Source organism: Falco naumanni, chromosome 15 (genome assembly GCF_017639655.2).
Source record: "Falco naumanni isolate bFalNau1 chromosome 15, bFalNau1.pat, whole genome shotgun sequence".
Classification (NCBI taxonomy): Eukaryota; Metazoa; Chordata; class Aves; order Falconiformes; family Falconidae; genus Falco; species Falco naumanni.
In genome coordinates this window covers 21,369,733-21,393,087 of record NC_054068.1, presented here as the reverse complement: position 1 = coordinate 21,393,087, position 23,355 = coordinate 21,369,733, and the positions used below count along the sequence as shown (strand labels likewise).

The 23,355-nt window shown below is 41.9% G+C and overlaps 1 protein-coding gene across 1 annotated transcript in view; it reads right to left on the bottom strand.

Annotated features, from left to right (window-relative positions):
* The window catches only part of GLG1 (golgi glycoprotein 1), an 82,589-nt gene that overhangs the window by 13,241 nt on the left and 45,993 nt on the right, over window positions 1-23,355 (bottom strand). Inside the window, exons 4-12 of the mRNA XM_040615049.1 lie at window positions 22,991-23,206; window positions 16,221-16,424; window positions 15,482-15,553; window positions 13,043-13,226; window positions 11,015-11,229; window positions 4,619-4,740; window positions 3,857-3,958; window positions 1,822-1,975; window positions 6-143 (exon numbers count right to left, since the gene is read on the bottom strand). Of these exons, the coding sequence (XP_040470983.1) occupies window positions 6-143; window positions 1,822-1,975; window positions 3,857-3,958; window positions 4,619-4,740; window positions 11,015-11,229; window positions 13,043-13,226; window positions 15,482-15,553; window positions 16,221-16,424; window positions 22,991-23,206 (1,407 nt within the window). The remainder of the gene's footprint in view (window positions 1-5; window positions 144-1,821; window positions 1,976-3,856; window positions 3,959-4,618; window positions 4,741-11,014; window positions 11,230-13,042; window positions 13,227-15,481; window positions 15,554-16,220; window positions 16,425-22,990; window positions 23,207-23,355) is intronic.

Sequence of the window (23,355 nt, the reverse complement as noted above, 5' to 3'; positions counted from 1 at the left end):
AGTACCTGCCCTGTCTCTGTTTTTTCACTGCACCACTTCCCTAAGTCAATCATGCACTTGTCCTGGAGGGCTGGGTCCAGCTTCACATCCATGGCACGCTGATGGAGGATTCTCTGGACCTCTGCTCTGCACTCTCGTGATAGCTGCAAAGGAGGCAGAGAGCACTTAGCGTATGGGGTCTCTACACCCATACAATGCAAACAAGATGCTGTCAGGTAAGGTACTGTGAGTAACCACAAATGCCATGTGCAAACCCAGAAAGCACGGTAGTTTTCCTGTAGTGCTCAGCACAAGTCTGCTGGGGCCCCACCAGTGAACCAGGCTTCAAAAGAGTTCGGAGCTACGTTATTTAGTTTGGATGGAGGCTCCTTTCATTCCACTAAAATCAATCTTATATTCTTAAACCTTCACTTTCGAAATGAGACGTCAAAGCAGGTCCCTAGATTATCTGCTGCACTGATCCCTTCATTCAAAGCTCCAGACTGCTTCTGGAGCAGAAAGTCAAAATAGCTCATGCCCTCAACACCAAAAGGGAAGACCAGAATAAGGCGATATAGTCCTGCTGTATGATTTCTTCTCAGCAATCCCCACTGCAGCACATCAGAGCCAGCACCGGCAAGACTGAGGAAGAAACAAATTGTAGAAAATCAAGGGACACTGGTACAGTGCTTGTCAGACCTAAAATGCACTTGTCGAAGCTTAAAACATCATACATTTAAAAATCCAAACCACTGGAAGTTACCTAGCATTTTGTGTACAGCACTGGAAAAAAAGTACAGATCTAACCTCTAATGAGTTTGCTTTCAAACACTAAATTTCAAGATGACTGTTGCTCCCTTAACCTAGTTTCCACAAGAAAAATACAATTAAAAGCCTTTTCTCTCTCTAAGATTATTTGCAGGGTGGCTATTGATTTCTTTGGTCAGCACTAATGTAAAAAAAATTTAAAAGTCTCAACTCAGCCGACTAAGAAACAGCATTTTTAAAAAAAAATTATTCCTAAAAAAGAGATTGTTTCAATCAATATTTGATCTCTGCCACAAAACACCTTTTAAATCAAGCTGTAGCAATTAATTTTTAAGCCAGGCCATCGTGTAAACCCACCAACTCTTCGGGGCTGTGTACACTACAGCGCCAAAAGAAATGGAAACGAAGTACCCAGCTGCTTTCAAGGGAGTGCCTTGATAAAGGCACAAGAGGGCAGCAAACCTGAGTAGCTCTGAACCAGAACAAATGTGATTATGGTGGATCTCCAGACTGCAGGGCAGCAAGTCAGATCCCTACTGTCTTCTTTAAAGACAGCATAAGCACATTTACCAGTACAGTATGCTCCGAAGAACTGAAAGGATGCTTCATGTCAATAGGAAGAATATAATGGAGCATAAGCTGAAGTTGTACTCAAATCAAAACTTAATTAGAAACAGCCTAGAAAACCTAGGCTTGGAACTCCTTTTTGCATAAAACCAATTTTGCAGCTATGCTAGCTATCTACAAGCAATCACATTCCTCTCTGGAAAAACAAGGGGGAGAACCGGCACTGTGTCTAAACATATATCCAAGTTGTCAGCATGCATTCCCCTCTGCGGGCAGTTGTCACACCTTGATGTGGCTATTTTGCCTTACCAGAACAGCAGCATAGCCCTTCAAGGTACAACTGAGGGGCTGGGCATCCAAAGCAGCGCAAGTACCACCTACGTTAAATGCTTTTAAGTAGCTTTTGTGAGTTCTTGCAGTTTTAGCACAGTGTGTCCAACTTCCAAACCGTATGTGCAACCCTTCTGTTACGGATCAAAGAGCAGTAAGTTGCACTCTAGCACCTACCCTCCTTCCTTGCTCCTCTGTGCGGTATGCATGCCTGTACAAGCAGGAGAAAACAGCCCCTGGAGGCATCAGCTCACTCGTCTCATTCCAGCCATGGGTATGGCAGAGACGGGAGGCATCTCCCTGACACTTGCGGTAAAGGACTGTATCCAATCTGCAAACAGAAAAGTTATCACTAGCACTTCATTTAAACTTTTAACCTTTTTCATATTCTGAAAAACTTCTGAGGCAGAAAAATCCACTCAAGTCTTCATACACCAGATCATTCAGTCTGCAGTGTCTAACCAACTGAACCAACAGGTGGCAAAGTGCCTGTCACTCAGTTTGGAATCAACTCCCTGATCTTGCAAAAATATACTAAGATCCTTAATTATGATGAAACCTTCAACACTACTGAAGCACCTCCCATTCTCTTCTGCAGCATGCCAGCCAAACGATGACATGAGAAATCATCTCCTAGATATCCCAAAGCAGCAGAAAGGCAGAGAGATACCATGTTTTGCTTGTCTAATATGTTATGTGTACTTTGTATTGCTGCCATTTTGAAACACCACTTTCATAAAAATCTGAGTCTGATTAATTACTGTCTGCTCTTGATTTGAACTAACTGAAGACTCAGCATCCCTTGCTTTTGCATACAAGAAATCTGCAAGTGCAGAACTCTTTAAGGTGACATCTAATTACTTAAAGCCAAGTGAGATATTGCCAACTTTCCAAAACAGAAACTTCAGTTTTCTGCAACAATTTAGAAGGCAAACATCAAGTGATAACAGCGGACACAGTTTTCTTACTACTTTTATCATTACCTGTGTAATTATTTCTACTCTGTGCATCTGCGTTAGGCACACCGCTAATACAACAGTTTTCATAAGCCAGTTCTAGCGAACAGTGGTTAAACAAGAAAGATAAGCTGACATTGCCCAGTCTGCAATATGAATTGGAATTATCTTTACTCCCAGCAAAATGCAAATACTCAGTTTTCCTTCTTCCAATCACTTAAGTTTAGCTCAAGCAATGAATTTCCTGCTAGCAACACTGTACAGGCAGGAACAGTGGTGGAAACCAGCAATGAAGGGAAACAGGAAGAGGAGGAAAAAATTAAGTATTTTTGTCTACCTATGGAGACAGTTATCGGGATGACTAAACAAACAGCCACAAAGCCCTAAACTCTCTGGTCCATGAAGCCCCATGTGTTTTGAAAGCAGAAGGTTCACAGAGCACGTCAGCTCTTAACTACTGGTGATGTTGTCCATAGATACTGCCGTGACTCAGACATTCTTAATGTTTTATTTGAATACCCTTTGTGGTAATCGAAGCCCATGGCTTCTTGCCTTACACTCCCCTTGTAGTCACTGAGAACAATTATACCATTTCTTGCAGTAACCCTATTTAATGTACTCTACTTCCTCGCCTCTCAAACTTTTTCAGAAAAGCCAAACACTTATTTTTTCCTCAACGGTCATGCACAAGGGGCTCTATCCATATTTAAAACAAAGCACTGTCATCTTTGGATGACAGAGTTGGGAAAGCAGTCCTCCAAAGGGAATTACATCTGCTCTACAAGCTGGAATCACACCCGAAGAAACTGAAAAAAAGGCAGAAATGGAAGCAGGGAGCCTCTCACACGGTGCCTCTATTACACTTAGTAGTCTGGTTTGCTTCAGTCCCATATTGCAGTGCACAGACCAGATAAAACTGGCTGCCACTCGCACAGGAAGTGAACTTCAAATTCAGTATGGCCAGAGAAAATTCTTTTAATCAAAGATGCATTGAATTTCAGAGCTCAAACTTGAGATGTTTTTAGGGTCGCATCATTTCTAAGCGAGTACCTGATTTAAGTGGGCATCATACTTTCTCTAAAAGCAACTTTTGCTTCTACTGCTCTAGACAGGCATTAATGCCTTACCGATTTGGCATGCTTAAAAGTCCCCTTTTGAACAAGCATAAGCTATACTGTTTTACCAGAAACTGCTAATGCATACCAAATGCTAAACACATCATCAAGTTAGGATAAATCTTGTTTTACAGTACTCACTTCCAATCACGAGATATAAAATACTGGAGCTCCAGAAGCCTATGCTCACAGTCCTCTACCATCTTCTCGGTATACAAGTGCTCCATCAGGCAAGACAGAATCCTGCAAACAGAAGAAAAAAAGTTGGGCAACAGACTGTTACAACCATGCTGAAGCTTCCTTGTAACAGTTGGTGTTGCCAAATGAGTCTTTCCAATGAACCATCATAGATAATACATTCAAACACAGTGAAGATTTTTCTCTTCCTTCAAAAAGATTACATCAACAACTGTATAGCACATTTGTACCCTCCTAAATTCCATTGTTTTAGTTACCTCAGCAAATCATGACAAAATCATAAGGAATATTTTATATAAATTCTGGCTCAAAAGACAATATATATCAGACCTGAAGATAACAGATATTTGTCTCTGCAGTATGGGTTTGCTTAACTGGCCTTTCAAGGCTTGTACTTTGTCTTTGTGACATTGCTAAAGACTTATATTGTAAGAGAAATTAGCACATCAAACGTTACATATTTAATTTAAATGCCTGAAATAGTTAGATCCTTCACCAGTGCTAAACCAGCCCTGTTATAAAAATACTTGGCCTGCTTATATGGCATAAATGAAAACAGAACTTGGTTCACACCTCCAACTCTGTAAAAATTGCTAGAGTCTGTCATTTCTGGACAGGTTTTAGTATCTGTGCTGGTCAGCCACACAACCTTCATGGATGCTCAACGGGGAAAAAAATAATCAGTTGTAACTGAGAGCCACCTACATTGGGTCTCCAGACCGTATGTGCTTGCAGGCAGTCTGTATCACCGATTCACACGCCTCGTTCAATGCCCGGTCAATGCGGTAATCTGCACCGGGGTCAGTTTCTTGAATCAGTGTTTGAAGCTGGAAGAAAGAAATTGTGGATAAGGAAACAAATTATAATGATCAAAACAAGAGCGCTTGCGACCTCTCAGCGTGGCGATTCTATGCCAGTAACAACGCTGCCAGGTATGACCTCTGCTCTGCAGTTACTAGTTTTAAGCGCTTGTGCTGCCAAGTCAATTGCCAGACATGGGAGGCCAGCACTGCTGAATCCTAATTATCATTATGAAGTAGACCAGGAACACTAGATGAGATTGGTCACACACTGAAGGCGAACTGAAAACCTGGACCACTTATGTAGCTAATCACAAAACAGAAGTGGTAAAATTTTAATACTGTTTTTTTGATCCACCTTATGCTTTGGTGGCAATCTCAGCCCATAAGGCTGACAGTACTGAACATGCAAATTTGTCATATTCTCATGAATTTCTAACAACTTCAGTCTAACAAATGAAATCCCAATCAATATTTAAAGACCAGTCACCTAACTACAAACAAAGCTTAAAACAGTTTTTTAATTGCCTGGAGAGGACAAAAAAGTTTTATTGAAATACAGGATAAAATATCCTATCCTGTTGCCCCAGGAAGCAGCATTTCCTCAGGGATGCCTGTTCAAGCTTTCAGAAGCCAGGGTAACGGCAATTTGGTCTATTGTACGTGATTTTTTATTAATAATAAAAGCAGGGCACCAGGTTTTATCTACCTAAGTCACTGTGTAAGTGAAAAATGAAAACAAAAACTTCCCAAAGACTGAGACACCATGTGTACCAACTTGAAGCTGTGATATCCCAGCACTCCCTTTGTGACTTTTAAATACTTTCAACATATAAACAGTTTCATCAAATCTTCTTCTTGTGAAGCAGTTATTCTGATTAAAAGCTTCAGAAAAATAAGTCTGTTATTAATAAGAAAATATAATTTAGCATCCACAGGACTAAGTTTCCAAATCAGATGCAGAGCCCATGGCATCTGAACATGAAACTGGGAGATGTCTGCTGGGCCGGGGAAAGGAATTTGGGTGTATCTCAGTCTGTAGTTTGGGGGACAAGGGTAGCTTTCTGGGCCATGACTCAGGCCAGAATCCCCATGCCCCACTTCATTCCCCACCAAGCTGTGAATTCCCAAAGACTGATGTGTAGGGCAAACTGGTATCATCATTCAACAGACTAACTTTTTTTTGGGGGGGGTGGGGGGGGGGGGGGGGGGGGGGGGGGTGGTGTCAGGGGGGTAGCTGGGTGTGAAGAGCTTGCTTAGAAGGCAACTGCACACTGACATCAAGTGGTTTCCACTGTTAATATCTTGGTATGGACTTAATTTTTATTACTGGCCCCCAGCCCAACTAAATCACAAGCACAGTAACAATTTTATCCTCCATCTTTCAAAGGTTGCACCTGAACACCATACAGGAAATTTTCAGGGCAGAGCCCTATCACCACAAAACATGGAGAAGAAAAAAGCATCAGAGAACTGGGAGAAAACACAAGCTAGCGCTATTTATCCAATAGCAAACTTGTAATCAAAAGGACAAACCACAGACTGCCTGGGAGGAACGCAGGATCTCCTGCAACTCATTCTCTGCCAAAGTTAATTATGTCCAGCCTCAGCTTCTAAGGGATGTAGGCAGCTCGGAAGAGTGCTGCCTAGCAGTAACAAGCTGTTGATTCAAAAATTCTTGGGACATTTTCCCTTAAAAAATAGTAATAAAAAAAGAAACATTTTATAAGACATTGACAGCAGTCAAAAACAGAAGCCAACCCAGGATCTGGTTCATAACAGGCAGCTGCACCTTGATCGGCAGGAGAAGTGATACATCCTTTACAAACTTTCTAAGAATCAATGAAAGGAGAAGAATATGGTCATTCTGCTGGCATGCACAGCCTACACAGACAGGAAATACTCTGCATGTAAAGTGCTGGGATCCCTTCATGTCAGATGTTTACATATAAAAAGCGATCAAGTACCATTAGTGGAATTAACTCCCTCAAGGGCAAATGGGTGAATGAAACCTCGAAGCTTACACTTTTTTTACACACAGAGATTAAATAAACTGGCCAGAACATTATGTATACAGGATTCTTCCTCAGGTCTCAGTTTCATTGGTACTTTTGGTGCTATCAAGTGGAAGAGGCCAAAGCACACTGGGTATGACGGCTCAGAAGCACCAGATCACCTCCTAGTCTTTCTGCCCTGTTTTGGGCATAACTGCAGGACTCCCAGTCCCAATTCTCAGCCACGTGCAAGATGTGCAGCAGTGAGCCAGCTGCCCTGACTGCAGGAGCAAGGGAATAATTTGGCACCAGTAACAGAAGTGAAGGTTTTATAGGATATTCCTCCCTCCCACAACAAACTCTTGCAGCTGAAGAGCAGCTGCATAAACTTTATAACCTTCTGAACTTTTATCCCAATACGGAGCTAAATTAACCATTAACTATCACTTTATTAGCTGTATTAGAAATTGGAAGCAGAAATATCTGCCCTTTTAGAAGGGCTCAGTTTTGCATGCTCAGGAGAGTGAACAGGGAAAAAAAAAAAAGGATGAGACCAGAGCAATACAAAAGCCACACATCTGAAAAACAAATTGCTAGCAGCTTCAGTATAAAATATTGCTTCCACTAAGTGACACCACAGGTGCTAGACACTGCCAGGACAGCTGTAGACTTTTTAAGGGCTGATGCTCACAATGAAGGGACACATCTATCTGCTGATGACCTACAGCATCACACACACACCCTCCCTAAGCACAGGACCTCCGTCTTTGAAGAATAACATGCCAATGATATCTGCAGAAGACTATTTCATGACTGGAATATATCCAAGCTCTATATGCTTTCCCAAAGCAAAGAGCAGCTTGTTTTACATGGGAAGACATGCTCCAGAAGTAGTATTTCCTTCTGATATTTTTTTCTTAATAAAAGACACATCTCTAGAGAAGTACATGATAGCATAAATAACAGGAGCCCCATCCTTTGTTTCAGAACAGGCAGAGCACTCAGACAGCAAAAACCCAAACTGCAAAGAGCCCTTAAGAGGGCATATTGCTAGTGCACACCCGAGATACACTAGGGTGAGCAAGGTACTAAAGCCTAGGTTGGCAAAATAATGTCAAACACACACCAGGATTTGTGTTTTGGTTGGTTTTTGTTGTTTTTTTTTTTTTTTTAAACAAAAACCAACTTAGGCCAAACCACTTACGTTACACGGAAAGCCATCATTCCTCTACCATTTACAAAACTTCAGCATTTTGGAAAGTCCACTGATCAAAACAGACAAAAAACCCACACAGCTCTCAGACATTGGGTCTGGGCATGCTTCTTGCACAGCAGCATGGTTAATTGTGAGTGCAGACTCTCACATGCAAGATTATTCTGTTGAGGTGTCTCACAAGAAATGGAACTTCTCAGATCAAGAAATCAGGGTTTGAGAAAGTTTGAGAGCATATCTTGTTGACAGTTTTCAATATAAAGAATCACTCATTCCTGCAGGAAAGGGCATGAGCACATATGCCTGCAGGAAAACATCATGGAAGTTCTTTGGTTATGTTTTGTTGTTTTGGGATTATGTTGGTTTTGGCAGATGGACAAGTATCTGCTTTCATAAGGCAAGTAGAACCAGAGCAAACCTTGACAGACAGGACAGTAAGTGAAACCAGATCCAAATTAGATGTTTCCCCTTCCAATTTCCTCAAACAAACCACCTAAGGCAAGTATGTCTAGCTGTACAGCTTCTACAACAAAGAATTTGAGGACAAGCCCCACTGCTTTGAGTTAGCCAAGAAATCAAAGTGCTATATTAGCATTACCTAATGGTGCTACTAAAAGCACAAGTTTTTGACTCTGCATAGAAAAGACAACATCTGGAGGCGGGCCCAAAGCACCCCAGCCAGCTCTGCTGGAACAACCCCAAAGCAAGCATGCTGTTTTCCTCTGTTACTGCAGGTGAAAAGGTAGAGATGCCACAGACCAGCAGTTCCACCATCAACAGCCCCATCAAAGGTCAATTTTAGAGCATCAGCACCTCGTTCCTGAAACAAGAACTGCCCAGGGACATCAGAAAGCAAGAAACAATAGTACTCAGCTTTAGTCTAGCTGGACTTGAGCTGAAGTCATGTGGAGCAAGCACTAGCCAGGAAGCAAACTGGTAGGGAGGTGCCTGAAAAAGCCATCCTATCTGCATGAGGATCTACCAGAGATACAAACTGATTATCTCACCAAAATTACACTGCAAGACAAGAAAACTCCCCAAAACACCCAAACTAGACAACAAAAATATCAGTCCTTGCTTTTTGATGCTTACAGTTTTTAGAAACCCTGACACAGGTCAATCTTTCTCCCATGAATGAATTTACCAAAGCAGCACTTCTGAGACCATCCATGTGTCTCAAAGACTGAACTATGCTGACACATGGCAACTAAGCAGCTGAGAAACCAGCTGCAGTGGCTCAGCAGAAGCATATGTCAAAGGTGCTCTCTAGGTATCCAAAAGGAACTGAAGTAGCTCCAGCTACTACGAAGGGATGGATCCCTAACATGCCTTCTTCATGGCCTGTCATATGGGCCAATCTCATATGACAGGGAGTTTGAGTGTCTTGCACAAGCCACACAGTATCTGGAAGGGTTTCAGAAAATATTCCCTTCTTACAAATATAATTAGCTACCATAGAAGGTAGAAGCAGGAAGCTCATTCTAACAAAATACATCAAAACAGAACAAAACCCGTGATGACCAAGACAAACATTACCATTCAAATACAAAAATATAAACAGTAAATGACTTAGTACCTCAGAAGCTGTAAGCAGCTATACAATAGCCAGTTCACAGGAACCCAGAACATTGGAACGTTTATCCTATTCTTGCAATCATCTATTTCTTCTTGCCCACAAAAATATGGGCAAAAACATATTTTATAAGAACACCACTTAATTTGCTCCTGCTGTCTTTTGCACAGAGAACAGAACAGGTCATTTAACTTGAAGGGAAGTCATGAACAGGCCCTGCTGCTACATCAACTTGCTGTACAAAAATAAAGCACTAGCTTAAGGAGAAGAGAACTGGAAAAAAAAAACCCCTATAGATTTCCACAGACATTCTTTTTCTCCAGAAGGCTAAAATCTTACATCATTTTGGGGGTGTCCACTGCACTGACTTATGACTTGTTCAGAACATGCACTCCATGATCTGGAAGTTATTTGCAAGAGGAACCGATCTGACAATTTGCAAATAATCAAATTCTGAGGCAGCAAGTTCAATTTCATATTTAAACAGAAACAAGTATTCAGTTTTTCACACAAATGTTGCAAAGTCTAAGTCATGCACTACAGCTCACTGCAGGAATGACTCAAACTGTACAGCTGCTGCACCAATACACCTGGTATTTCTGCAAAAATAAGCTTCATCACAAAACCACCCTATGCCTTACAAAAACTTAACAGATATTAACTTATCTCTGCTAACATACACAAACTGAAAACATTTCGGGCTCAGGCCTTAAGCTACACTTACACTTAAAATGGACTACAGTAGTTTCTTATATTGCAGAAAGTCAAGAGCATACATCTCCCCAAATTCCTACATGAGCGCTAACACTCCCCAGTCTTTTTTGGCACTGATGTCACTCTTCCAGGCTCATGGGCCATTAAAAGCAAGTATTAAATGCAGAAATGTCATATCACATTAAAAAGCACTAATGAGTTTGAACAAATATTAAATAACTGTTAAAGAGACTACATACAGGATGCACCTAAGCCAAAAATGAGTTTAAAAAAGGCAAAATAATCCCGTTTTGGAGAACATTTCCTCCAGTGGCTGCAACTACAATGACACGCAGCAGTATGCTGTACCTACTTGTCCCTGAAGTTCCATTTCCACTGTTTAAGCTGAATGAAATATCAAAAATAAAACTGAGTGGAAAGGCACTTTAAGAAGATTTAGTGCATTTCCAAGGACAGGGCACAGGGGGCAAGGGCAGGAGAAGGAATGTTTTAAAACTTATAAAAAGGTAAGTTTCCCTACATCCTGCACCCAAGAGAGAATCCCATGACTTGAAAGCTGCTGCAGAAGAACTGCTAGAGATCCAGTATAAAATTCCAGAGCAAAACAATCCAAAACGTATTTGAGGGGGAAAAAAACCCCAACACATTAATGTGCTGCTAGATACCAAGTTCTAGCAGACCTCTGTACCCTGCAGAGCCAGACTGCCTTCAGCAGAATCTCCATCGCGAGGCAAAACATCAACAGATGAAATCAGCCCTTCTACCAACTGAGCAACATAAAAGTGAAGTGATAGAAAAGCATCTTACTGCCTGCTGACAATTCAGCCCGACGTTTCCCTTTTCACCCCGTACTACTTTCATCAGGCAATGCAGGGTGCGGCCTTTCCGATGCAGGCCTGAGCAGTGGTGCTCTATCTCTCCTCGGCAGCTCAGGATGATTTCTGGGCTCAGTGAGAAGTCTTCCATTAGCATGCGCCGGTAATCCAACATTTCACCCTGACACTCGCTGCTCACTTGTCGACCTGAGCCAAGAGAAGATGACATGACTTAGTATTAATGCTTAGCAGAGCCCTTCTTAACCTATGCTACCATCACATTGGAAAAATAGGGACAACATCCACACTCTGGACAACAACAGGTTGCAACAAATGTGCTAGAGCAGACGTGTTGGGGATTATGGTAGCTCTCGTCGCTTAACTGAACCTGCAAAACATAGCCAGTCTACGGATTCAATACATGTTTTTTTTTAAAGGATTCCTAAAAGATTAGGAGAATTTTATTTTGGATTTCACATTACAGGAGTTCTGTGGCACAGGTCAGCTTTTCCCTGCTTGAGGGCTTGTTTTTCCACTGCAGAAACGGAAATCACCTCTGGTAATTTACCAGTTTGATGTGTAATTTGGGGAGAAATTTGTCTGGAGAGCAGGTTAAAACATTTTCTCCAAGGAAAAGGTTTTCTACAGCAACAGCACATACTTGTTCAGGAAGCCAAAAAAACCCAGAATAGAACATGTTACCAAGAGTAGTATATACAGAGTGTCTAACAAACCACTGTAGCTGCACAGAAATCTAGCTTTAATAAATGCTTACATCTGCTATAAGCTTTCCCACAGTCTCCATGTAGACAGTTTGGTAGGGTATTTTTAAAATCAAAATGAACAAGTTGGCTTTTTTGCTATATGCCCTCCTGGTAGCACCCACCACAACCTAGTCATATGCGTACAATGCCCCATGCAACAGAGGTCCTACACCCCAACACGGGCTCCCAGCCATTATCGTACAGACACATGGAGGTGTGTGGAATAATTAGCGTTCCTCCTAGGTTATGCTTCATGCATGAGCCACGCGCTGCAGAACCCGTTCCACCATGAGAGTGGAAATTAGTAACTGAACAGCAGTTTTCTGCATGTAATTCAGGAAAGCACCTGCCCTACCGCAGGGAAATGGGGAAAAAACCCACCCACAACTTCTCCACAAACAGGACACATCATTTCCACATCAATCAGAAGCAGTAAGTTATTCACTCATAAATGCACCAACTGCTTATGGTGTTACAGCAGTCTTTTCCTCCCATGCCAGAGGCACTGCAGCATGCAGACCTGCTGCTGAATCAGAAACCACTCAGCTGCATGCCAAGGGGAAAAAACAAAACTCTCCAGTGCAGATCTAGAGGATATATAACAAGCTGGTTTCCTTATTATAGCAATTTCACAGAGAACCTTTAGCATGGTACTGCTTCACAGGGCCTTCTAATACCTCTGAGATGGCCAATAGCGTTAGGACATCTTCAGCTTACACTAACTTAAATGAAAAAAAAAATTTCTCACTTATATTCCTCCTATATAAGAAAAACTAGAGTTAGAGGAATTAAGGTATTTACCCAAGCTACCAAACTGCAAGGAAAGCTATTACTTACAAGAGGCAGAGGAGTGACTTATCCCTGGATTTCCCTGAGTGATGATAAACAGGCTCCCCATTCTGTATTTTAACCTAGTAGCATATTTTATGCTTACTACGTAAAGGAAGAAAAAAGCTGCTTGAATTCACAGTGAATAGAAGGATTTGCAATTACACATCATCCACCCAAGCGGGATTCGCTATTTTGCATTTTAAACTTCTTGTCTACACAACACAAGTCAGTGTCAGAGGTTTACTCAGCTATTCTAATCTTCAAAACAACAGTGATGAAAGCATTATGAGGAAACTTGCCTCTGAAGTTTGGAAAAGGTTACTTGGAGAAGGGGACTGTAAGTACATGTTGAAGCTGAAAGTCCAAGAGAAACTTTTAAAATCAAGATCCCAGCAAGTCACACGTCTTGACTGAACTCTGCTTACCTCTGTGCACAGCAGACTCTAAGCACATCAACAAATAGGAAAGCCTGGCTTCCCGAGACCGGGGAAGGTTCTCCACATTACAGCGGTACTTCTTCAGATCACTTTTACAAGACTTTGCTAGTGAGTAACTGACTTTGTAGTCTTGGGCAATCAGCTTCTGGCGGGTTGTCAGCGCATCACGACACTGCAGGAGACACATTGGGATGGCTGAATGAGCTACCGCACGCTGGTGGAGGAGAGCTAGACCTGCTGCTGTTAACTTTTCAAGTTGCATTTCAAAAGACAATTGATGTTTTAGAATTCACGCATTTAATCTGGACTGCAGTGAAATTGCATTTGTCTCAGAAACCACACTTAACAATGCACACAGAGGTCAACAGATCAAGGGTTTTACGGCAGCAGCTCTCTGCAGAGCGCTGCTTAAAATTGCACATTCATCCAGCTTTTTGTGAAGAGCTATGGCTGAGAGCGTGACTCATTCTCAGTAACTAGGATCAGTTGCTGACATTTATCCCAGCTGTGGCACATGCTCACCCCCATGCCCTCAAGAAACTACTTCTTCCAGTTGCATTTACAAAATAGCATGTTCTTTGGATTTGTTCTGCAACGTGCTGAACAGATGACAGCAGATAAAGCAGTCTAACCATGGGAATTTCTAGCCATTTTCCACAACTGATGAGGCTCATGAGGATGCACTGTGGCCAAACCCGTACCCAGCAGCTGCAAGAACAACCCTCTAAATCTCATCCAAAATAGAGCCTGTAAAAATACTGCTACGCTTCGTAGCTTTTGGTTTAAATTATATGAAAATTAAAGCTGATGGCAGCAGATAATTCAGAATAGCTCAGGCAAATTTGTCCACTCTTACCCTATTCAAAAGGAAGGAAAATGTGCACATGTATGGTGGGGAGAAACAGGGACCAATCTCAGCAGAAGAAACAGAGATGACCTATAGCCCTCCCCCTTACATCAGGTTCTTGACTTCTCTCCCCCTCCTTCCCATACCTACTCCAGGACCTGGGAAGCCCTACTTCAAAGATATTCGCACTCCCTCCTTCATGCTCCCATCTCTGTGCCAAGACTGAGACCAGACAGACTTAAAGCTCCAGACACAGGCAGATACAGGCTCACAGATCCCTCACCCCCCAGAGCAGGGGAAGGTCAGATACAGCCAGGGAGCCCAGCCCAGCGAGCAGTTACACAAAACAAGCCACCCACTAGGCAGCTATTGTTGGCTAGACACGTATGCAGCAGCTGATGCCATCAGCAAGAAGGGACTTTTTACTGGGTAACAGCTTCTACAAAACTAGTGACTTTGCAGATGGTCCTGCCTTGGCAGCTACGAGAGTGAGAACTAGATTTTGTGTTCCTCCTGCTCTGCAAACTGCACATTCAGATTGTCCACCCCTCTCTCCCCACCAAGTTATCTGCTACAGCTTTGTCTAACTTACCAACATCTTACATTTGTATCTTAGCTGACCATGGAAACAACCCCTCCAAACCCACCACTCTCCCTGTACAACCAAAACCAGGATAAGCAAAAATAGCAGTCCCTTTCAGTAATGCACTTACACAAAATGAAGCTTTGTTTCAACCCTGCGGGGATCACTCCGTTTTGAGTTTGTTAATTGGAACCAAGCTTTCAGATAGCTAACACAGTTAAAGAAAAGGAAATTAGTCTGATCCCTCCAGGCCTCTGAATGGGGCTCCTTTAGTGGAGCTCCAAAAAGGAGGGCTTTACAGATATCCATCTCTGTATCCTTTCAGACAGATGATATAATTTCATAGAAAACCAAATGCTATGATGCTGCTTCTGAAATCACTGATAGCATTGCTGCCTTCCCAAAGCACCTACATCAATACAAATTCTTTTCAGGAATGGCTTCCCAGAACATTATTTGTTGTTGAAAACCACATGTTCAGAAAAAACATAAGGAAAACTTCAGTAGCTGAACTGTGCATCTTTCCCACAGAATTTGCTGCTTCGTAGGCAGACACTAATAGCCTTCAAAACAGGAGTGAAACACACTCCACTTCCTGTGCGGAGGCATTTGGGCATTTTGTTTCTAATCTGTACATTATGACAGCATTTATCCAGGGCTTACCCCAACATGGTGTAACTTCTACTTTAAACACTCAATCACAGCACTGTGACTTGAGCTCCATGTCTACCTTCCCAAATTACCCACCCAAAAGCTTTGATTTATTTAAATCCTTAACTTTAAAGGCTGTAACTTGAGTACAATTAATTCAAGCCATCAGCACGTAGCTGGAAACAGAAACATATCAAAGTAAAAGCATCTGTTAAAGCAGCCGGTTATTCAGCCATGTAGATGATGGATTTTCCTCAACATTGGAAAAGAATAATGTAGGCCTGGACTGATGAATGATCTGATCATCTCTGCATTAAGGATTTGTCTCACTGAGACAGATACCTACCTTTTCACTCATTGATTCTTCAAACTTGTGATTAAAGAGGCACTTGTAGACTCTGCCTTCTCCAGCCTGAGTCTGTGAAACAGAACAGTAACATTCACCATTAAAGATAAGACTTGTAACACTTAATGAGCAGGCTAAACTATACCTGAAGAGATTTATTTTTTCAACTAGAAATATATTAAAGTTAATATTTCAATTTCAAATGACAGTGATAGCATCTATACTAAAATCTTTTACATTTTATTGCATTAAAAAACCCCTATCTGGTCATGTTCGTCCCCCTTTTTAGCGAGAGGATACTCAGCTGATACAAGCTAATTCAGACTGAACAAAGCAGCTTACCAGCTCATTGCTCCAGGGATAAGGAGCTCTGCAAGTAGAGTCAGATCAGGCTTGTGCAACAGCCTTCCGCTGCAGAAGGCAGCGGTTACTTACCTTTGCTGCCTCCTCCCCATGTGAGCCATTCCACTAACTGTCACACCAGCTCCGATGCCTATTAAACCATTTATGCTAATCAGTTCGTTAACCCACTGGAAATAACGCTTGTTTGTTGAGTGAGTGAATTTAATACTAGATTTATTGGCAAAATGACAGCTACAAGGTGTCTCTTTTCAGTATTACACGATCTTGCTCAGGCTCCTCTTTACCATTCCATTCCTTCTTCCTATGGGTTTGTGGTGGGGTTTGTTTTGGTTTTAATGGATTACTGTAGAAGAGAAGGCAAGAGGAAGCTACTCACATTTTCACAGAATCGTTCTCTATCATCTCGGCATGCAAAGTAGAGATGCCTGTCCAAGTGGAAGTCATCCGAAGAGAGTTCAGCTACACGAAGAATTGCTTTCTTACACTGATCAGAAACCTGAATTCGAGGATCATTTTCCTCTGCCTCTTTTACCAGGCCTTTTTCCAGGCATGCCACCACCTCTCCTTGTGAGTGGGCATCCTGTATGAGAAGGACAAGACAACATCTGTAACCGCACTTACATAATCAAGTGTAATTCCAGATAAACACCACAGAAGTTAAGCAACAAACTGCCTAAATATAGACTTCCAAAAGTTCAGCCTAAACTCCATTTATATTCAGAGGCAGCAACAGTTAATAATATCTATACTATCCATACACTTTATACATCACCGTCCTACTGATGGTCACCATGAAATCTCCTCCTTTAGTGCTCTGGGTTTGTTTTAATGTGATTTAATGAGATTATCACTACTTAGTCACACTGATCAGAACAGTTTATCAAAACAGCCAAATTATCTTTAATCTGACATAGCTCTCTCTGCACCATGGCAACAGCAAACAACAGCAGCACATTAAGAACATACTTGGAGGCGAGAAAAATCATAGTTCCTCCATGCTGAGACAAGCCTGCAGTTTGGGTGGTGATAATTAGTGATGCTAAAAAGGCCACAAAGGAGCTCTGACCAGGCTTCTCAACACCAATTCTCCATTAAGAGAATAAAAAATTCAAAGCATTCAAGAGTTGATGAAGTCTTGGACAAAACAGTTCTGGCCCAATACGCCGCACCCACTGTCCTGCAAGTCTGAAGACCATTTTGGACCATGACCAGTGACTGCCAATAAACTTGGAGAGCCTGCAATTTGTATTAAAACTCAGAAGAGGCAGGGCAAAGCTGATCAAAGCTCCCAAGTTTCCTACATCTTTTTACATGTTTAGAAAGGGAACTGTACCCCCTCTATACCTCCGTAGAAGGTCCAATTCATCTCACAAACAAAAACTGTTCTGGAACAGACCTCTCAAGGCTTGTCCAACTTTCTCCTGTGAAGACCACCTTAATTTATGCTGCTCTGCTCAGAGAGGATATTGCTACTGAACTTCTATCAGACTATCTGGAGTATACAAGAAAACATGCATATCTGCACACATCTGAACCACTCAACCTTGCATTTGTAGTAACCATTGAGGAGCTATCTATTCAGCTCACTCTGTCAAGTAGATTCATCCATTGCTGTTGCAGCAGCATGAGTAAGAGAGCAGTCTCTGTAAAACATAACCATGACTATGCAAAGCCATGCAACTCTTCCAAATCTTTTTGTTCTGCCATGTCTCCTCAGGCAGACAGCCTTTGATTCCTGTTTTAACTCTGCTACACTTGGAGCACAAGAAGAAATAGCCAATGAGAAAGTTGTAAACCCAACCCAGAAGTATAATCAGTTTAAAAGGGCTATAAGTAGTTTTCCTCTTAGAAAAAAAAAAAAAAAAGGAATCAACCTCAAAACCCACACGCTCCTGAACTCCTTATTTCAGTTTGCTCTTTTCTTCGAGTGGGAACCGGCCAACTCCACATGCTGGCTAGATACCAGTGTCTCTGAAGAAATACAAGTATATATCAGCAGTCCCTTTAGGACTGAACCCAAATCGGATCTGAGGAATACTAGTTAGCAGTATGTTCACCACATTACTTAAAATTGCAATTTATCTGTAACCACGTCAAAAACAACCACTGTTCTGCAGATCCTTGTGGTCAGTTGTAGGTAGTAATTACAACTGAGGAGCTGGCAAGTGTAAATGATTGAAACCAACCATTTTAAGATCCTGTGGCAGTTTTTTGTTCCAGTCCAGGTGACACTGCAGCTGGGAAGCAAGGCAGACCAAGATTACTCTCACTTACCTGCAGCCTCCCCTTGCCAACAAGGAGGGCACAAGGCAAGCTTTTCCTGCTAGGAAGATCAGAAATTTCCTGGTTTCTTGCAGCATGGGTCTAGATTCCTGGTCAGAGTCATATTATATATGAAAGCAAACTTATTTTTAGTAGTCTAGTGAAAGCACATTTCCATATGCTGGATGCTGAATGTTTACTGTTCCATTTCAGGGACACAAGATGAAATGACTAATTTATTGCATTACTTCACAAAATATTTTACATTTGGGTAGATCACCCTGCAGCGCTGGCTGCTCTGCTGCCCCATATTAGAGCAATTAAAAAATGTGTCAGATGTAACAGAAACAAGTCAACACAGCTGGCTCCTGAACAATGCAGTCCTGCCCTTTCCTCCTACCTCCAAGCATTTACATGCCTTCTTGTGGTGCCATTAGTGTTCGGTGCCCACTTGACACTGGGACATTTACTGACCTAACCTGGGGTTCAGTTTCAGGCAGATCAGGTCCCTGAGTGCTAATGCTGGCTAGTTAAGCCAGCTTAAGGAGATCTTTACTCTATGCATTTTTGAAGAAATGAAAAAGGCAGCCACGCTACTGACCAAACAGGGTATAGATGGGACTTTACAATCATGGTTTAGGGAAATCAAACTTCAAGCTTTATTTATAGGCTAACAGCTACTGTATTTAAGATTGTACAATCTCTTACTGCAGACCAGAAGGGAAAACAAATGTGTACTGCAGCTGGCAACCACCTTTTTCTAAAGCAGCTGGCAACCAAAAGTTTGACAGGCTCATCCAAAGGATGGCAGCACAGCTCTGACACACATTTGTGGTACCTGCACCACTTCGCAGCTCTACACCACACAGAGCTGCCAGATCCCACCTGCACTCTACAAGCTGCCAGCTCACAGCATCCCATGGCATGAGCTCTCCCAGTCCTGCTCCCACACCAGCTGCCTGGTGCAGACAAGGCTATAATCACCTGCTGCAGCTCTGCTGCGGAATGAATCCCAACAAAGCTTTTCCTCTGTCCAGCGCTCTATTGTCAGAAAACTTTCACCTTAGAGCTGAAGGCCTCTGAGTTCACCTCACAAGCCAGGACTCCCCAAAACTGATGCATGAGCTGACATAGTATGGGCCTCATTTCCCTAGTGCAACATAGTGCAATCAGCATGAATACTGAAATACAAGAGATTAAATCTAAAAAACCACACACGTTTCTTGGAATTGTTGCCTCACCACCACTATCAATCTTAAATGGAGAATTTTAACTGAGAAGTGCAAAGATCTGTTAAACATACTAGATAATTACTTACTTTGGAGCACCTTGAAACTCTGTATAACTTTATGAAAGGATACATTTAGATCCACAAAGGATACGAGCAGCTTTCCAATGCTGTCCTAAGCAATGAGCCACAGAGAAATGGAACCAAGTTCTGAATGTGCCCAAGAAAACCCCCTTCAGCACATTTTGGGAGATTTTAATTCCTATGACCAAAATTCAAACTCCAGGCACATGGCTTCAGGCCAAGACAGAATTTTTAAAAAGACTTTGTTCTGCCCAAAACATGACATGCCTCGAGTTCAAGACTGTTCTAGCTGCCGACTTGCAAGAGAAGCTAGGTAAGTGACCAGCAAAGAGTCAAGAGAAGAAATAAGCAGGATGGTAAAGCACAATTGGTCTTACCAGCACAGCATTTTGCACTGAACAGCCACAGACTTGCTGGAGCCAGAGCAGCGAGGCTATGGAGAACCAACCAGCAGTCCTACTGTGAGCTCCAGTTTGCCATTCCACCTGGCGAGCCCAGACACCAGGGTTACAGGGATGGCTCTTAGATTAGTTAATTCCCAGTACTTCAGTTGATAGTACGCTGCTATAATACTACACTAAGTAAACAAAGACCGAGCTGAATGTTATAATCTCTTCCAGTTTAGATTCATTTCCCCTCTGTGTCCATTACTTCTATGAAACTAGGGAAAGAGTGAGAGCAACTGTACTCAAAGTACTTAGGGGTGAAAAAAAGGCAAGAAAACAATGTGTCTTATTTTAGGAATCTGAAAAATACTATTATCTGGTAAAGTACTGCAACAGATGTGCAATGGACACTTACGTAGCCTTCATTACAGCAAATAATCGACTCGACTTTGGACATCATGGCTAAGTCCAGCACCCAGGCAACTATACACTACCCACTAGTTTGACACAATCCTGGACATGAACAAGATCAGAAGCAGCTCATTCTGATAGGCAGCCTGAGAAGAAAAGCTCCATTGCAATTACCAATTTCAATTTCAAATTAGATCCTTATTCCATGAAGACAAAGCAAGCTTTAAATACCAGGAGACCAAATTCACTATGAAGCTCAACAGCTAAACGGGAAAGGTGACTGAAACCACTATTAAATATTTCTCCATTAACTGGAATTAACTAGGGGGGGGGGGGGGGGAAACGACAGAAAAAAAAAAACCCTTCCAAACTCCGTATCACAGACATACTTCAAAAATCAGTGCTTTCAAATGACACATCTACAGCCTTTCTGCTATATACAGCAAAATGAAGTCTACAGTCAGATTGAGACTTCCAAGCTGAACATTGCTCTTACAGAGCAGAAAACCAACTAGAAATGTGGAAAAGCACAGAAACCACCACATCAGAAGCAACAAACCCAGCAGGAACAAAATTCAATTAGGAAGTAGAAAGCAAGCTCAAAAAAAAAAAAAAAAAAAGGGGGGGAAGTATAGAAAAGGAAAACTGTTAGGTAGCAGAGGGTCTTCAAGAGGCAGTGTAATTCCAGAATACCTAAAGTACCTTCTACAGTTAAAAATGCCAGCTTATCCCAGTTATTATGATGAAGCTATGACACTGCCATCTACTAACTGCCTGATGTGGATGGAGTTACTGGGTCTAGCAGCACTTATTTCCATTTTAAAAATAAAAAAAAAGAAGAAAAAAAAAGGAGAGAGATGAATCTCTTCCCCCATCTTCCTCCTCAGGTGTCCAGGTCCTATTTATTAAATTCACAGTTACATTCAGTCACACAAAAGGGTAATGACTGTTTCTCTACAGGCAGCTCTCAGAAGCTCCAGTGTGGAAATAAAACCTGAACCGGTGTCTGATGGGAGTAAATTAGATTTCTCCAAAGCAGAAAAGAGATAGAACAGAACACCAACAAAAGAAATGCTTGCATAGCCATTTATAACTGTTTCCATAGCAGTATAAAATACTTCAGTTGCTCTAAGTGCCAAGGATGACAGCATAACAAAAGACACTGTATGACAGGCTGCGATGCTTTCACAAACCAAGGCAAGATATTCTGGGTTGGGTACCACAAAAGTGAGGAATATGCAAAACCTGCACTAACCTTCACAGAAGTTTGGTCGGTGCCTCATCCCACAGAAACTCAGCCACCCAAAGTCTGGATTCATTTCCCTCTCCCAGATGTCTTGTGACCTCAGCCCCCTTGGCCATCCTCACCCTTCACCCATTTTAACTTCTACAACCACCACGGTGGGCTATGCACAGTTACGCACACAAGGCTGCCAGCATTGGTTTCACTTCTACCATATGAGATTTGGCTTACGCCCATGAAAACCACTCTACTGTACCCTTCAGTGCTGCCATTTTAACTTGGTCAAGCCCCAGGTAATATGTAGACCTGACACTCAGGACTCCTGTATTACACTTTGGATTTTATACTCATTGTCAGAAACAGATTATTTCATGAGGTCCTTTAGGCCAGTATTAAAAGCAAGCCTTTATTTTAAGGAGAAAGCAAGCTGCTCAGCCGTTACCAGTCTGAACCTGTAGTGCCTGCAAGTTCCTCCCACTTGCATGGTTGCTTTTGCTCCTGAAGGCGAATCCTTATTTTTGTGCTTTCTGTTTTCAGCTCAGCCTTCCGGATTACACTAGCACTTCAATTTAACACACTGTAGATGTGAAGCTGCTTACAGAAGCAAACATCTCTAGCAACTAGGAAAACTTTTTGTTTAACAAAAAATATACATGTTTTTGGTAATATACCTCATCATTAATAGACTTGAAAGACTAATTTTAAAAAGCATAAGAGCTATAATTTAAAATGCACTGTAAAAAGCTAACAGGCTAATTTCATAACTTCATCCCTAAAACTTGCCATAAAAGCAGCCACTCACTCCTGCAGCACTACATAATTGCTGCCTGCATTACGTATGCCAAAATAGACAGAGCAAGACAGTGCCTTGAAAATAACCCCACATCTAGTCACCACAAACTGTTCTTTGCATCAACCTCTGCTTAAGTCTCTTATGGCAAAAAAACACTGATTCTTTTACCTAAAAAAACACAGTATAAAGTCTGTACTACTAAAATGTGACAGTAGGTACTACATGCCCTTCAGCTGTTTTCAGGTGGGCAAGGGAAAGGGGAAGCAAACAGATAGAGGCTCCTGATCCAGTCTTATCAACTATAGCCTGAGAAAGCAGAAAGAGTTATAGCACAGGCCACACCACCTCCATAACCTTCCTGCATCACACCTGACCAGACTGTGAAATAAGCCTAGCAATGGGTCTGCTTAAATCCATTGTTTGGATTCACTGTATTGAGTCAAGCCTAACAGAGCATGATCACAAAGACAACAACCTACCAGATCACCTGTAGTGCGGTAAGGAAAGACAAATGAAAGTCATCTCTGACTAGCAGTCCCTCCTAGAGGAACAAATGCATATTTATTAAAAAGAACTATACAGAATCAGGACATCACCCTTTTCAGAGGAGAGATGCCATGTATTTTCTCAGCTGCAAGTAAGCAATAATACAATAATACTATTTCAGAGTCTCCACCTAAGTTTCCTTAAGCGAATGACTTTTACAAGCCTATTGACAATCCACATGTTCTCTGGATACCTTTTCTCCAGGTCGAATGCTGCCACATTTCAGGAGATTGATGTCGGCCTTGCAGTCATCCATGAAGCCACAGATCAACCGATAATCGCTGAAGATAATGGCTGTCATTTTAGTGATGTACTGATGGCACTGGTATTCAGTGATGTTGCCTCTGTGATCTACCAAACATGACACCAAGAAGCCTTTACCAACTGGTTCATCTGCACACTCCTTGATCTGTTTAAAAAAAAAAAAAAGAATAAATACAGAGGCTGCAGCTACTGAACTTAACCTTTTTTAAAAAAAAAAATACTCAGAGAAACTTGCATCTGTAGCTTCAAAATCTGCTGGCAAAGAAACCCTCTAGGCTTTAGTTTGATTTTCAG